This window comes from Planococcus citri, chromosome 4 (genome assembly GCF_950023065.1).
Source record: "Planococcus citri chromosome 4, ihPlaCitr1.1, whole genome shotgun sequence".
In the NCBI taxonomy this organism is placed as follows: Eukaryota; Metazoa; Arthropoda; class Insecta; order Hemiptera; family Pseudococcidae; genus Planococcus; species Planococcus citri.
Genome location: NC_088680.1, coordinates 1945447 through 1961560, shown reverse-complemented (window position 1 = coordinate 1961560; position 16114 = coordinate 1945447). Strand labels below are relative to the sequence as shown.

The following is a 16114-nucleotide window of genomic DNA, read 5'->3' as shown; positions in this document are numbered from 1 at the left end:
TTTAGTACGGAAATAAGTATAAATTTTTCCGAATTGAATTTCATCGTTTCGAGCCAATCTGGAGCCTCTGGCACGATTTCCGATTTCTCCAGAATTTTTGAATTTCTTCACAATAAAGGTACCAAAGTTGATTTAGGTCCCTGAAAAATGGCATATTTTACGATTTCGTGTACACTGACAAAATCAAAGCTCAAATTTTAGGTATAAAAATCCAAAAATGTTTAAAATATGCCCCGTGGAAGGCACTCGAATCTTCAATTTTGGCCCATGTCGATTGTTGTCAATCTGAATGTGCTGAGTTCGAATTTTGAATACTTTTTTTCGGTTCAACCCCTCCAGCCCCCCAGTGCCTTTGAATATGGTCAAAATGCCAAAAAATTGAAAGTGATATTGAGGAATTTTTGATTTTCCTCGTATCTCTGCTTCTCCGACGATTATGTACTTATTTTTTTTTTAATATATGTATATGTATCTTGAAAACATGAGATTCGAAGTTGAACTCGATTGATTTTGACCAGCTGTTTTTTTTCTTTTTTACAGGAACGAAAGCCGAATAGCTTTGTACGGAGGTGATGACGAAGTAGCCTGGTTCGGAGTTGAAATATGTCTTCTACTGATAGTTTGGACGTTGATAATGTTATGGTGAGTAAGCCCTTCAAAATATGTAGATTGAAATAATGCAGCTGAGATATTTTACGAGTACCTAATACAGTAGATAGAGTATTCGTTCATTGATTTACTTTGAAGGTATAGGTAACTTGGATGCATTGCATTAGGTCTTCCAAGTTATTACGCGTGCAAGTACAATATTAAGAATGCGCACACGTATATCGGTGATTAGTCATTTACCCATTTATATAGTGTAATTTTTTTTACTTTACTTTTTAATTACCGTGATCGTCGTATAATTGTTTTGGTGTCAAGGTTGACGGTATGCGATCGCAGGTATATTTAAAACAGCATGATACGTATCTCTGATTAGTACATTAGCTATAATACGAATACGAGTACATATATGTGTACTTTTATGTTTGTTTGTTTGCATTCATTTCCTCGTCTTCTGTTACAGTATATTCAAAAGTGCCAATTCGTTTCGATTATCCGCATGTATCATAGTCCCTAGCGCATTATTTATCGCTGTTACCTTATTAACCGAAGGTATTCAGAGGAATACGAATGGGTTACGGAGTTTGCTGGATATTCAGTGGGAATCGTTGCTGTCGTTTGAGGTTCGTTTTGGTATCTTAACTATTGCTGTAAGATTATTCTCTGTGAACTCAGTTCAGTTTTGGGTTCAGTTTAGATACCAAAAATTGAGAAAAATCTGGGAGAAAACGCGTTCGAGGGGTCGAATCAAAAAAATAATTCCCTCACTCATTTTCAATGGTTTTGCGAATTCCTTCACGAAAAATCCATAGTCGTAAAAATCATAAAAAATCCGTGCTTCCTCGATTATTTTCTTTTTCAAACAAATATTTTTCAAACTATTCCAATTTTTTTTTTCTAAATTTGGCATTAATTTTTTGATGAAGGAAGAAAGAAAAAATGCCAATAGGTAATATCAACATTGGGCGAGTGAATAATCAGCGAAAATGTACATTTTTGTATTCTTTTTCCACTGGCAACACTACTTTTGTTGCAAAAATTTTCAAAGTCTGTCTTTCTGTCAAAAAAAAGTAAGTACATGCGAATCTGAATTTTTTTCAAAATTGCCATAAAATCTGATTTTTTACGAAAAATTTGTAAGAGTTGTAGTTTTCTTCTAAGGAAAAAAATTCCAAAAGATGTTTTTTTTTTTCAAAAATGGTCCTAAAGTTTTGGTTTTTCTGCTATATATTTTCAAAAAGAACCATTTTTTAAAATTTAGGAAAAAGTCTGGTTTTTTTTCAAAAAATTACGCGAAATTAATGTTGGTTATTTTGAGAAAAATCTCCAAAAAATCCCCACTTCTCGAAAATTGATAAACCTTCAACTTTTTTGATATGATGAATTGAGGAGAATAGGTACAACTTTTTTTGTCAATAATTGACAATAATGTGCAAAAAATTGCTTAAAGTTCTAATTTTTTTGATAAAAATTGTGAGAATGGATCACTTTTTTCTTCAGTGATTGACAAAAAATTCTGCTGCAGCTGAAAATTGGAACAGATTCACGGTTTATGAAAAATTGCCCTTAAGTCTCACTTTTTCTGTTGAAAATACCGAGAAATCTCAATTTTTGACAAAGTTGCCAAAAAGTCTCGTTTCTTGCCAAAAATTTCTGGGAATTTTTTCTTGTGAAAAATTTGAAAAAGGTTTACTTTGTTTTGAAAATTAACCAAGAGTCTCTTTTTTTTTTGCCAGAAATCATTGTTTGTCAAACTCTCGTTTTTTGTGAAAAATTACCCAAAAGTTTTGCTTTTTTGTGAGAAATTTTCAAAAATTTACACCTTTTTTTTCAAAAATTACCAAAAAGTATTCATAAAGTTGCGAAAAAATCAAACATTTTTAATGGAAATTGAGAAAATGGGAAAAGTATAACTTTTTCCCCAATAATTGATAAAAAGTCCTGATTTTGTGCTAAAAATTTCTCAAGATTCACCTTTTTTTACAAGTATTTTCTAAAAGTCGTTTTTTTTTTAAACAAAAAAGTTGCAAAAAGTTTTTGTTTTTTAAAACAGAAATTGCGAATAATCAACGTTTTTTTCTTCAAAGATTGATCAAAAATCCTGCTTTGAGCTACATGAAAATTGGCTCGTTTTACTAAAACTCTCCCTCGAGTCTCGCTTTTCTGCTAAAAATACCAAATAATCTGGATTTTTGACAAAATTTCCAAAAAAAAACTCGTTTCTTGCCAAAAATTGTTGAATTTTTTTTTTTTTTTTGATAAAAATTCCAAAAAAGTTTACTTTGTTTCAAAAATTGACCAAAATAGTTTCGTTTCTTGCCAATAATAGTTTAAAGTTGTTTTTGTATACAAGAAAGCTCACTTTTTTTTAAAAATTGGCCAAAAGTTTCTGCTTTTGATCAGTACCTAATTATCAAAAAGCCCCCCCCCCCCATTGATTTGCTTAAATTGTTAAAAAGTCGTGTTTCTGGCCAAAAATTGTTCAAAATTGCCGTTTTCACGCTAAAAAAAAATCCAAAAATAGTTTTTTTTTTCTTCAAATACAAATCCTATAATTTCATTTTTTTGCAAAACAGTTTAAAAACGTCCAATTTTTCCCAATTATCAAATTTTTTGCTAAAAATTGCAAAAATGTTTTGCTTTATATTTGCTTGAAATTTCCAAAAATGCTTGTATTTTCTCCAAAAAATTGCCAAAAATTTTTTTGTAAAAAAAAATTCAAAAAAATTTTCTTCTTCAAAAATAATCCTACAATTTTACTTTTTTGCAAAACAGTTTATAAAAGCCCCATTTTTCCCACTTACCAGTTTTTTTGCAAAAAATTGCACAAAATGTTTTGCTTTAGGGGCCTACTTATATTTGCCTAAAATTTCCAAAAATACTCGATTTTTCCGCAAAAATTGCCAAAAAGCGAGCATTTTTTCCTCAAAAGTTGCAGAAAAATTAAACGTTTCTAAAATAAATTGAGAAAAAAATCAATTTTTTCCAACAATGAACAAAAAGTTGCGATTTTTTATAAAAAATTGCTCAATTTTCACCTGTTTTTATCCAAAGTTTATCCAAAGAGTTGCAAAAAAACCCAATTTTTTTTATGAAAATTTCGAAAAAGCGTCGCTGTTTTCTTCAATAATTAACCAAAAAAATCTCTCCTTAAGCTAAAAATTGGAAAAAATTTCGTTTTACCAAAAATTATTACTTTGAAGCCTCACTTTTCTGCTAAAAATAACCAGAAATCTCGATTTTTGTGCCAAGTTGCTAGAAAGTCTCGTTTTCTTGCCAAAACATGTTGAAACATGTCGTCTTTTTGCGAAAAAAAAATTCCAAAAAGGGCTAAAAGTGTTACTTTATTCCACAAATTAACCAAAAGATGTCTCGTTTTTTTTTTGCCAGAAATCACCATAAAATTGTCAACGTTTCGCTTTTTATCAAAAATTACCTAAAAAGAAGTCTCGCTCTTTTGCTAGAAATTGTCAAAAATTACAATTTTTTCTTTTAATTGCCAGTTTTATTTTACCAAAAAATTACAAAAAAGTCTCATTTGTTCGTTAGAAATGACAAAAGTATCACTTATGCCCAAAAAACGTCAAAACTTTGCTTCTTGCTGAAAATTGACAAAAATTTGCTAAGAGTATCGTGCCTTGTTTCTTTACTAAAGCTTAAATTATTGTCAAATACTCAATCAAGTTTCATAATTACATTTTTATTGAAATGTTTCATTTCGTAATTTTTTTTTACTTATGTCACATTTAAATCAAAAATTGTTTTATGTTTTTTTTTTTTGGTGATTTTTTTCTAAATTAAAATACTTGTATTTTGCTCGCGTTTTGTTAATTATTAGCTATTTGATCAGTTTTTGGTTAATTTTTGGAACTTTTTTGGTCACTGAAGTTAGTTTTTTGGAAAAATTCAAGTACGAGCCCCGAATGCGAAGAACCTACGAAATAAATTTGAGCAAAATTGGAGGAACTAAACTCGAAAACTTACAAATTCGACGTGAAATGACTCGACTTGTTTAAAATTGGGAAAATTTACTTTTATTTTCATTTCTGTTTGATTTTTAAGTAACGATTTTGCGATTAAATTTCCAGATATGGTACGCAGCTCTGATTCAGTTCTTCCTCTCAACGCACATAGGTTTGGGCAACATCACAACCTGCGCCGGACGTTTATATCCGAAAAATAACCCTTTCTGGTAAGTCATTCTGGCAATAGGTAGAATCCAATTTCCCGAACTATTTTCTAATCTACGAGTAATTTGTAATTTTACACTTTCGCAGGACGTCTGTATTCTATATGCTAGTCAATCTGGCGGTCGGTATGAGTTTCGTGGCCGTTGTATATATGTGGATAGAAGACCTGACCGTCGCTACCGGAGGAAAGCCTGTACAGATGTCTCAGACGCAGGAGTTATTCGTTCTGACGCTGATTTACGACGTCATGTCGCAATGCTACGGGAAATTCGCTCAGTTGTGGGCTTTCATGGCGTACTTGTTTATTATATTAGCCGGATTCAGTAGTATGGTAAGAGCGAGAAGCCGTTGATTGGTGTATTTGTACCTTTGTATGTACCTACAATGAATTCGATGATGTTAATTTATCCGGAGATTATGTGTTTCGAATGCGTAGATTTCATTAATTTACACCGTCATCGTTGGCATCACTGTTGAAACGAAGAGCAAATGGAAATGGTGGAGGATTTCGTCGATTGTGTGCGGTATCTGTTTCGGTGCCGGATGCTTTTGCTTGTTACCTGTAAGCCTGATAATTATTTTGCACTTGCCTGTCAACGACATAGATGAGACGATTAATTCATGTTTAATTTTTTGTTAATAGGATAACTTCGCCATGGTCAGATTATTCGATCATTACACTGTGGGCAAACTGATTGTGACCACAACTGTGCTGGAAGTTGTCGCATTTGTATGGTTCTATGGGCTGGAATCGTTGGCCAATGATTTCGAATTTGTGCTCGGTTACAAGCTGAACATTATTTGGAAGACGTTGTGGTTCCTGTGTCCATTTTTACTTACGGTTAGTGTTATACTTATTCGTGTTTATTTTGGTGTTTTTTTTCGTCAGCCTCTTACTGTTGGATGTAATTTTGAATTTTAAATGAACAAAACTGGCAAAATTTAATCATTTTTGACGTTTTTTTTTCCACACAGGTGACCGAAGTATGGTCGTGGTTTAGCGGTTCGTCGACCGAAGCAACGTACACAAAATCGGATTCGTTTCGATTGAGTATCGTTGGCTGGATTATTTACGTGATCTCGTGGATCGTAATTATCGCGATGGGCGCGTGGCAGGTGTTTTCGCAAGTCGACTATAATCTAAGTCAGGTAAGATTTCGCTTTAATTAAATAGGAAAAATGAAGATGAGGGGGGGGGATTGATTCAGGCTTTGAAAGATTCATCGTAAAGTTCAAATTTTATCTAAATTTCACTGGCTAATTGAAAAACTCGAGATTTTGTGAATTTCTGGAATTCTGAAAGTAGACATTTCTTTATTATTATTTTACTGATGAAGAAATAAATAAAAATAAGTTAAGGCAGCGAGTATTCTGTAGAGTTTTTTTAAAAATTTTATTTCAATGTTTCAAGCTTTTGAAGTCGAGGGTGGAGAATTTTTATTAATCTGGAAACGGTTTTTTTTTTTACTCAAACTCCGAAATATTTTATCAACTTTTTAGCCATTTTTAGTCGTTTTAATGTTTTTTTTTTAAAACAGTGTTTTATCTCATTTTTGCTCAATGGTTATTTTACTCCATTCTACGATAATATTTGATCAATTTTTTAGACATTTTATTCATGTTTGTGGCATTTGGCGAAGTGTTGCTTAAATTTGACAATGTTGCATCAATTTTTGGTCATTTTTGAGTGTTTCCACGACTTTCAATTTTTTAAGCTAGTTTTGTAAAAATTTTCTCAGTTTTACTAGGTTTTTTGTTGTTTTTTTTCCATCAATTATTTTTTGGAAATTTGCTTAAATTTTGAAATATTTTACTCTTTTTTTGAAAATCGTTTTTGATTTTTACGCCATTTCAACAATATTTTGAGGTATTTCAGTTGAATTTTTTCAGAGTTTCTCGACATTTTGGCAATTTTCAGGGATTTTTGTGCCAATTGTAGAGTTTTTTGATGTACTTTGTTGTGTGGTTTCTGAAAAATTTTATTTCTACCACTTTTTGTAATATTGTCAACATTGTTTTGGAATTTTGACAAAATTTCATTCAATTTCGAGAAAGTTTTGTTCAATTTTTTCAATATTTTTTGATCAAATTTTCAACAGATCTTGCTGAATTTTATTGAAAGTATACGAAATGTTGGTAATTTTCAATGATTTTTGTGTTGTGTTTACGGTTTTACGATACTTTCTGTAATATTAACAAAATTTGATGATACTTTTTGAGTAAAACTTTGTAGTTTTCAAGCTTTTTTAAAAATATTTTTGGCGTTTTTTTTCAAATTTTTTTGTGTTTTGTTCAATTTTTAGTTATACTTAGTTTTCAACTCTTTTAATATCTAACATTTGAAGTTTTGAACAAATTTTGAGTAGTTTTTGCGAAATTTTGCTATGTTATATTTTACAAAAATTCATCAATTTTTGGCAAATTTCGAAGATTTTTCTACCAATTTTACAATGTTTTTGATGAAATTTCTAAATTTAACTTCCATGAGATCTGTAGCAGCCTTCGATAGCACAACATCTCAAAAGCAGATACTTTCTTCTCGCATTCTGCACTCATGGTCCATGTTTCGCAGGAATGCTTCAGAACAGTCCATACATAGCATCTCATAATTCTCTTTCTCAGAGCTAGACTCATCGTTCAATTTCCCAGCACATTGGCTAGGTTATTGAAAGCACTTTTTGCCATTCCAATCCGTGATTTAATTTCTTTATGATCTCTACCATCGTTGTTAATCAGCGCTCCAAGGTATATGAATTGGTTTACATTTTCAATTTCTTGAGTTCCAATGTTGATTTTGACCTCTTTATCGTCTCCTTTTGTAAATCTCATAACCCTGGTCTTGCCTATGTTTATTTTCATTCCATATTTTAATCCAGCACTGTTGATTTGGTTGATCATTTTCTGCATCTGCACTTCTGTCCCAGCAAGGATCACTTTGTCATCTGCATAACTTCCCACGTAGCACAAGCGATGCCAAAGTCGATGGAAAAGACGAGATCTCTAATCCGTCACTTGTCGACACAACATTTGTTGACACCAATGTCAATACATGATGAGTGAGAAGTTGATATCAAAATCGACTGTCGTCTCCCTTCATTTTTTGTTTCGACAAGGTGTGTGTCATTTTTTCGAGTGTTAAAGAGGCAAGTTTTGATTGAAAATGTGCAAAATGTGCCCAAAACTCTTTTTATGATTCAAGTGAAGTTATTTCTCAAAAATATTTCACCCTAAAAAAATTTTTTGAAAGAAAAAAACTTGCCCTGGGTCGGGATTGAACCCAGGTTGTCGCTGTTCTACCTGCTTCTGTCACCTTCTCTAACCACTAGACCATTGCCGCTGTTGAGAGAAGTCGCCTTAAAAGAATATTGTAGTCCATCTTATTTTGGACTTAGCAAATTTGTCTTATTGTTTAATCAACTTAGACATCTACAAATAAGTCGGCAATACTTCGAAATTTCTAAAAATATTTTTTAGATCTTGTAATCGAAATCGACATCAAACTTCCTCATCAATATTAACCAGATGGTTGATGTTGATTACAAGATCTACAGAAGTATCTACTTGATGATGACATTTTGTAGATACTTTTGTACACCCTATAATCAATATTGAAATTCAGGTCGTCATGCCAATGCCAAAGTTGATGGCAAATTATTAGATCAACAAAAGTAACTATTATACAAGATCAAAATTTTGTAGATGCTTTTGTCGATCTTATAGTCAACATCAACTTCAGATTGACAAGACAACCTGAATTTTGATATAGATCATGGGTCTACAAAGGTATCTACTATATATCAAAATCTTGCACATGACTGTATAGATACAAATGTAGACAGCAATGACGACCATCAGCATTTTCACCATAGTTTTTGAAAATAGTGTCAATTTTCAATCAATCATCTCAAACGTGATTAGATTAACCCCTTTGTGGATAATGTTCAGATTTTTTTCAATCAACAATCATGTAAAATTATGTTGATACTTTTGTCGAGGCCAATGATGATCTCGTCAGTGCTACGCAGGTAGCTCCTTCAGGATGCTTCGTTCCTTTTCCTATCTCATCTTGTATATCCTGCTGTGGATTGCATGAATCTCATTTCTGCTGCGGTTACTCTGCTTTTTATATCCTTTCTCATCATCAATGTTTCACATCCATATATCAGCATTGGTCTTGCCAGTGTACCTATTGTAGATTCTTATTCAAGTTTCGGCGCTGACATTCATTGGAGGGATGGCTTGGTTTATGGCCCTGCTTACTCTCAGGAATTTGTTGATCCTAAGTTGTGCATCGACTTCTCCTTCATATGATAGCTCACATCCGAGATATTTAAAGCTTTTAACTTGTTCCACTGGCAGTTCATTTACAATTTTACTGAGTATTGGCTCTTTCCCCTCAAAATCCATCAGTGCCATCACTTTTGTTTTTGATGACCAAGTTTCTCATTCCATATTTATCAGCTACTTTCTGAAGGTTGTGCATCGCTCTCTGCAAGTCATCTTTGTTGTCAGTGAAGACCACCTGATCATCAGCAAACAGCATGGTATTGACATGACATGGGTGTCATTGATGTCTAGCCCTTTTGGCTTGGTTTTCAGCCATTCTTTAATCATGTTGTCAAAGTAGATGTTGAACAGACTACATGACATTGGGCATCCCTGTCTTACTCCTCTTCTCATCTTCTTTGCTTCCAACACGTTTCCAGATCTTACTCTTATTACATTATCTGTGTATATTTCTTCAATTAAGCGTACTATTTGTTCATTCACTTCAATTTTCCTCAGAATTTCAAACAACTTCTTCCTTTGTACTCGATCATAAGCCTTCTCCAGATCAACAAAGCACATGTGGGTTTCTAGGTTATATTCTTGTCTCTTCTCCATCAGCAGCTTTGTTGCATATACCCCATCTGTGCATGATCTTCCCTTTCGAAATCCATTTTGGCATTCCAATATTATTGGCTCCACAGTCCACATGGCTCTCAATTCTTCTCACTAGCATCTTTGCAAGTATTTTGTAAGCAGCATTTAGTAGGCTAATTCCACGGTAGTTTCCTGGGCCATTTTGGTCTCCTTTTTTGAAAATGGGTATTACAATTGCAGTATGGAAGTATTTGGATATGGTAGCACCTGATAGTATTTTATTGTAGAAAGCTAGCAGTCTCTTCTTAACAGTTATTGTGGCATTCTTGAATAAGTCTGTTGGTAGCTTATCACTGCCTGGGGCTTTTCCATTTCTGGAGCTTTTCAGGGCTCCATCTCACTCTTCCCAAGAGAATGGCTCATACTTGTTCTCCTCACTGTCTGCCGCTTCAACTTCATTGTCAGGATTACTCCATAGGTTTGCGTAGTATTTGGCCATTTTTTTCAATCTTTTGGGGCCATGTTGGCTCTGTGTACCTCATCTTCCAATATTCTTTTGATTATTTTGTACACGATTGGTTTCTTGTTCCTGTGTGTTTCTCTTATCTTTCTTGTCTTGCAGCGCTGTTCTTTGTAGCTTCCTTTGTCTTGTTTGTTCTTTGACCTCATCCACTTCCGGAAAAGGTTTTGTTTCCTCTTCACTTCTCTTGATAGTTCATCGTTCCAGATTTTCAGCTTTTTGTGGTTTTGTCTACTTGATCTTTTTCCTAGTACCTCCTCTGCTGGCCCATTGAGTTTTATGAAATTTTAGTAGTTTTCAATGATTTTTGTGTTGTTTTTACGGGGATAAAATTTGATGATATTTTTGATGTTGATGAGTTCTTTGTAATTTTCAAGCTTTTTAAAAAATATTTTTGGTGTTCTTTTTTTTCAAACTTGTCTGTGTTCTGTTCAATTTTTAGTTACTTTTCAACTCTTAATAACATTTGAAGTTTTGAACAAATTCTGAGCAGTTTTTGCAAAATTTTACTATGTTTTATTTTACAAAAATTCATCAATTTTTGGTAAATCTGGTCGATTTTTGTACTAATTTTACATGTTTTTGCTGAAATTTCCAAATTCATTGTTTTTTTTTGTAATTTTTAATCTTATTTTTTATACTAGTCGTGGTGTTTCTAACAAAGTATTTCAATTTTTAGCAACTTTTCAGTCGTTTTTTTTTGGGGAATTTAACTACACATAATAATTATAAGCAATTTTTCTAAAATTTTGCGTTTATTTGCAGAAACTGTATCAATTTTTGTGATTATGTATCAATTTCATATCTTTTTTTTTTTGAAATCATCTCCAAAATTTAGGAATATTTTGTGCCTATTTCATTTTTTTTAGTTATTTTCAATAATTTTCCAACTGATTTTGTTGTTTTTCTCAAATTTTGTTGCATTTTCTCATTCTTTTTCATGATATTTTGATACGTTGTGTGTGATTTTTGCAACATTTTGTTCGGTTTTACTAAAGATTTATTCATTTTCAGTACTTTTAGTGATTTTTATTGCTTTTGCTATACTTTGATAATATTTTGTTGCTATTTCATTATTTTTTTTGTAAGTTTCAGTGATTTTCCAACTGCTTTTGTTGTTTTTCTCAAATTTTGGAATATTTTTCCACTCTTCTTAATGATATTTTGATAAATTTTGAGCGATTTTTGCAAAATTTCATTTGATTTTACTAGAGGTTTATCAATTTTTGGTACTTTGTAGTAATTTTTTTGGATTTTGCGATACTTTATGGAATTTTATAATATTTTCGTGGTATTTTATCAATTTTTTGTAGTTTTTAATGATTTTTTTTCTAAATTTTGCTTTGTTACTTCAATTTGTAGTAATTTTTCAACAATTTTTAAGAGTTTTTCTCAAATTTTGAGTAATTTTTGCAAACTTTTGCTCAGTTTTACTGAAAGTTTATAAATTGGTTTGTACTTTTTTTTTAGTAATTTTTATGTAGATTTTGCTTGTTTTTGCAACAGTTCATGAAAAACTTGTGATATTTTGGAGATATTTCGTCAGATTTTTGTAATTTTCAAGAAGTTTTCCATTTTATTTTATTTTTTTTCAAATTTTGCAATGTTTGATCAATGTACAAAATTTTTAAATTGTTTTCATGATACTTTAAAAAAATTTCAATCATCACTCAAAGTTTTGCCCAATTTTTCCATCTAATTAGTGGAAACAAATTTACATATTTTTATTTTTGATAATAATCCAATTAATTTTTTGCACGTTTTTCATTAAGTATAATTTTGATAACTTTTGCAAGTTTTTTTTTTGTTGAAATTTTCAAGACAATTTATCCGCTTTTCAGTCATTTTAAATTGTTTTAGTTCAATTTTAACAAGTTTTAACGATGTTTAAAGAATTTTTTTTGAATGTTATTGGTTGTTTTAAAAATCTTGTACATTTTTACCAATTTTTTACGTCAATTTTACAGTTTTCGTGTTCATGTGATGTAGCTTTTGCAAAATTTCGTTTTATTCCATTGATTAGTTTTTGGTAAGATTTATTGATAGAATTGTTGGAAATGATGCAAAAATTCAGTACTGCTGTAGGTTAATTGCATCAAAATTGGACAAAATACCTAATTGGAAGGGAAATGCCAAAGAAATTGAGCTAATGTTCTAAAAATCATCAAATTTTTCAACAGTGAACTTATTATGGCCTTCTCACTTGCAAAAAATGAATCATTATAGATTTCAATTCGAAGATTAACTCATCATTTGCTGTATTCGATTGCTTGATTATAGAAATTTAGCAGTTCGACGAAACCAACTCGCAATTGGGGCCCAGTCGATCCGATCTATCGCCATTGCTGGGTGCAGTGGAAAAAACAATACCAAGCCACCGGCGAGAAAGATTTCACCCTCAGAAGAAGAGGCACCCGCGACTACACGCATTCGGTGAAACGTACCAGGCACGCGGGCCCTGTAGGAATGCGATACAGCGTGAACCCATCCTCAAATCAGAATACTCTGCAGTACAGTAGAAACTCTGGTGCCAATTGCAGCATCTCTGACAAAGATCCAAATCACTTACAGTACAGTTACTCCATCAACTGTGTGGCCGATAACAGCACGTGGACCAATAGCAATTTGCAATTTCATATGAGTGGTCTGAAATCGCCTCATAATTGATGCTGATCGAGTGATCGTGTAATCAAATTGTATCATTTTATATACTCTTGAGACTGATTTATAGAAATTATTAATTTTTTTTTCGTTTTTATTTACATTTTTGTTTTATTTTTTTTTTGTATAGAAAAATTTTTAATGTAGCGAAGTTTTTGCGCATGACATTGTGGATATTTTCTTCTCGAGAAGTGTGTTTTTTCTTTTTTTCTTTTTTTTTTGTATGTATTGTAAGTGTGAGTGTAATTTTTCTTTTTATTTATTTTGTTGTGTTCAGTGTTATGAATTATGATGAATTATTGATGATTGTTTTATTTGGAAAAATAATATTACCTATGTGTTGTTGCGCCTGCGCGAATATATAAATTTTATGTGAGCTGGTGTGTTGTTATTGGGGAAGAATGTGCTGTCTTACCTATTTTGAAAAAAAAAATCAAAATTGAAATTTGGGAACGCCAGTTGAAAAAAAAATTCTTAAAAAATCAAGGCATTGAGCGCCTTTTTTTTCTTGAAATATTGAGGCATCGAAAACCCACAATTTCACCAATGGTGTTTTGTTTTGATTGAGCGCGACCAGACAGACACCTGTCAGTTGTGGTTTGACGCTGCAGTTGTGCACACATTCGTTGTGTGGTGCCGGCAGATTTTTGATTAAACAGGTTGAATTGTGTTTTTTAATTTGGATTTTATTTATTCCTTAAATAGATTGATGAACATTTTTACAACGAATAATACTGGACGTAGTTCGGTTATTTTTTTTTAACCTAAAATTTTGAAAGCATTTTAAATTTAAGTAATTTATGTGATTAATTTTCGCGAATTTTTATTGTGCATTGGACTATATGGATTTTGAAAGCATTATGTTACAAATGATTGGAATTTCAGCTGAATAAACTGGGTAAGTGATGATTTTTTATGCTTCATATTATTTTTTGCTCAAATAAGAAGTTGTTATTTAAGGTGTTGGGTTGTCAATTTATTTTTTGATCATCAGTTTTGGTTTGTGAGTCCTTCTTAAGAATTAGTTTTGATTGATGAATTGAACTCAAGGTTCATATAGATACAGAATGTACCCATGTAACCGAGAAAATAGGGTTGTGAAAATGTAACTTTTTTGGATCTCGCTGCCCTCGTTTATTTATCTGCAGGTGTTATGGTTTTCTAAATTTGCATATAAGACTTGGTTTTGGCTTTTTCAAAAATTATTTTCTAAAATTTCACTATTTTCATTTTTTTAGATTTCATTTAGAATTTGCTTTTTTGTTTTTCATTTTTACAATGTTTTTACTGACTTCAGTTATTTTATGTATCAATTATCAAATGTTTCATTTTTCTTTTCTTTCAACTGTTATTTTTTTTACATACCTACTTACTAGAATTTGTTTTTTCAAAAATTGTTTTTCGCAGTTTAATTTACTGTTAGAATGTTTTTTGAAATGTTGGTTTTTTAATTTTGTAAATTTCATTTGGAACTTGCTTTTCCGTTTGTAAATTTCATTTACAAAAAATTTCATTGTTTTTTTTCAATTTTTGATTTTCTGCTTTTTCCATGTTTAGTTTTTTATAATTTCATCAGAATTCGTTTGTGTTCTATTTTTGGTCCTCGAGTTTTGTACTTGGGTACTATTTTTCTGAAATGTTTTTATTTTTGTACCTTTTTGTTGGTTTTTGATTTCAACTTTCTACTTCCATTTTGATTTATCTATTTTTTTTGTTTTTATTTCTGCTTTTACATACAGTTCTGCATTTTCCTATCTGCTTACTGCTTAGGTAGGTCAAGAAACCAGTGTATCCCCTGAATGGTTTCATTTAATTTCAACACGTGTGTTTTAGACTTTCAAATTCAGGTTATTTTTTTCCAAATTTTTGTTATTGAAAAACTTGGGTTTTGGCTTCCAAGGTTTAATTTCAATATTTTTCAAAATTTCTATTTTGTTTTTTCAAGAATTTTTGTTGTAATTTGAATTTTTTTTAAATTTAAAATGTTCTTTTTTGAAGAATTTTTGTTTTTAGTTTTAATTTTGTGCTGTTTTACATTTTTATCAGCTTTCAATTTACATTTTTTTCAAAACTCATGTTATTTCTTTCTGGGCTTTTGTTGTTGATTAAAATTGTTGTTAAACATTCTGTCTTCTGTCAATGTTTTCTTGGGTTTTCAATTTCAAATTTAAAAAAAAAAAATTTCCAAATTTTGTTTCAGTTTTTTTTTTGTTTTTCTTGTGGCTTGATTTTTTGTTTTCAATTTTGATTTATTTCAAAATTTTAATGTTTTTTTCAAGAATTTCTTTTTGTACTTAGTTTGAATTTTTTTACAAAGTTTTACCTATACTTTTTAAAAAATTTCAATGTAATTTTTTTCATGGACTTGTTTTATACCTACTTTTAGTTATAATTATTCTGAAATTTTTGCTTTGTTTTCACATATGAGTTAGAATTTGCATTTGATATCAGGGTTTTTGTTTTAGTTTGCAAAATTTGTTCTTTTGATAAAGTATTTTTAGTATTTTTATTTGGTTATTCAATAGATTTTTGTTTTTTCACTTGTGACTTAATTTTTCAATTTTCTAAATTTCCGCATTGTTTTTTCATGAATTTATGGTTCAAGGTTGACCTTTTCCAAAATTTCATCTGTTTGATTTTTGATTTTTTTTTTGTTTTCTGGAATTTTTGTTTTGTTTCTTCATAGGGTTTGGTTATCAGTTTTCAAACTTTCTATTCGTCCTCGTGCAATTTTTAGTTTCAAATTTAAATTTTAATTTGGTTTTCTTGGGCTCAGTTTCAATTTTTTCAAAATTCTGTTAGGTTATCAGGTTCAACTTTTTCCATATTTTGTTTATTTATATTTTTGTTTTTGATGTTTTTTGTTTTTTTTTAAGGTTATTAGGTTCAACTTTTTCAATATTTAGTTTATTTTAGTTTTTTTTTGTTGGTGTTTTTTGATAGTTTGAAATTGTTACTTCGCTTTTTTTGTGAACTTCTATTTTTAATTTGAATTCTTATGATTTTCATCTAATTATCTTTGGTATCAAATTTTTTTAAATTCAGTTCATTTTAATTTTTTCAAAATTCTGCTCGTTTTATTGTATTTTCATCGTTTTTTGGTTTCAAATTTAACGTTTAATGTTTGTAGAATTTATTTTTCCCAAGGGATTAGTTTGTTTCAATTTTTGAAAAATTATTTGCGTTTGTTTTTTTATTTTTTTGAAATGTTTTGGGAACTTATTTTACTTAGGTAGGTACTTTACTTTTTCCCATTATTTTTAATCTCAGTGTT

General features: G+C 30.7%; 1 protein-coding gene across 1 annotated transcript in view; it reads left to right on the top strand.

The window, feature by feature from the left end:
- The window catches only part of LOC135846057 (sodium-dependent nutrient amino acid transporter 1-like), a 95035-nt gene extending 81819 nt beyond the window's left edge, over positions 1-13216 (top strand). Inside the window, exons 7-14 of the mRNA XM_065365032.1 lie at positions 541-642; positions 1070-1229; positions 4695-4798; positions 4884-5127; positions 5233-5358; positions 5440-5637; positions 5772-5945; positions 12460-13216. Of these exons, the coding sequence (XP_065221104.1) occupies positions 541-642; positions 1070-1229; positions 4695-4798; positions 4884-5127; positions 5233-5358; positions 5440-5637; positions 5772-5945; positions 12460-12846 (1495 nt within the window). The 3' untranslated portion in view covers positions 12847-13216. The remainder of the gene's footprint in view (positions 1-540; positions 643-1069; positions 1230-4694; positions 4799-4883; positions 5128-5232; positions 5359-5439; positions 5638-5771; positions 5946-12459) is intronic.
- Positions 13217-16114: the final 2898 nt, after the last annotated feature.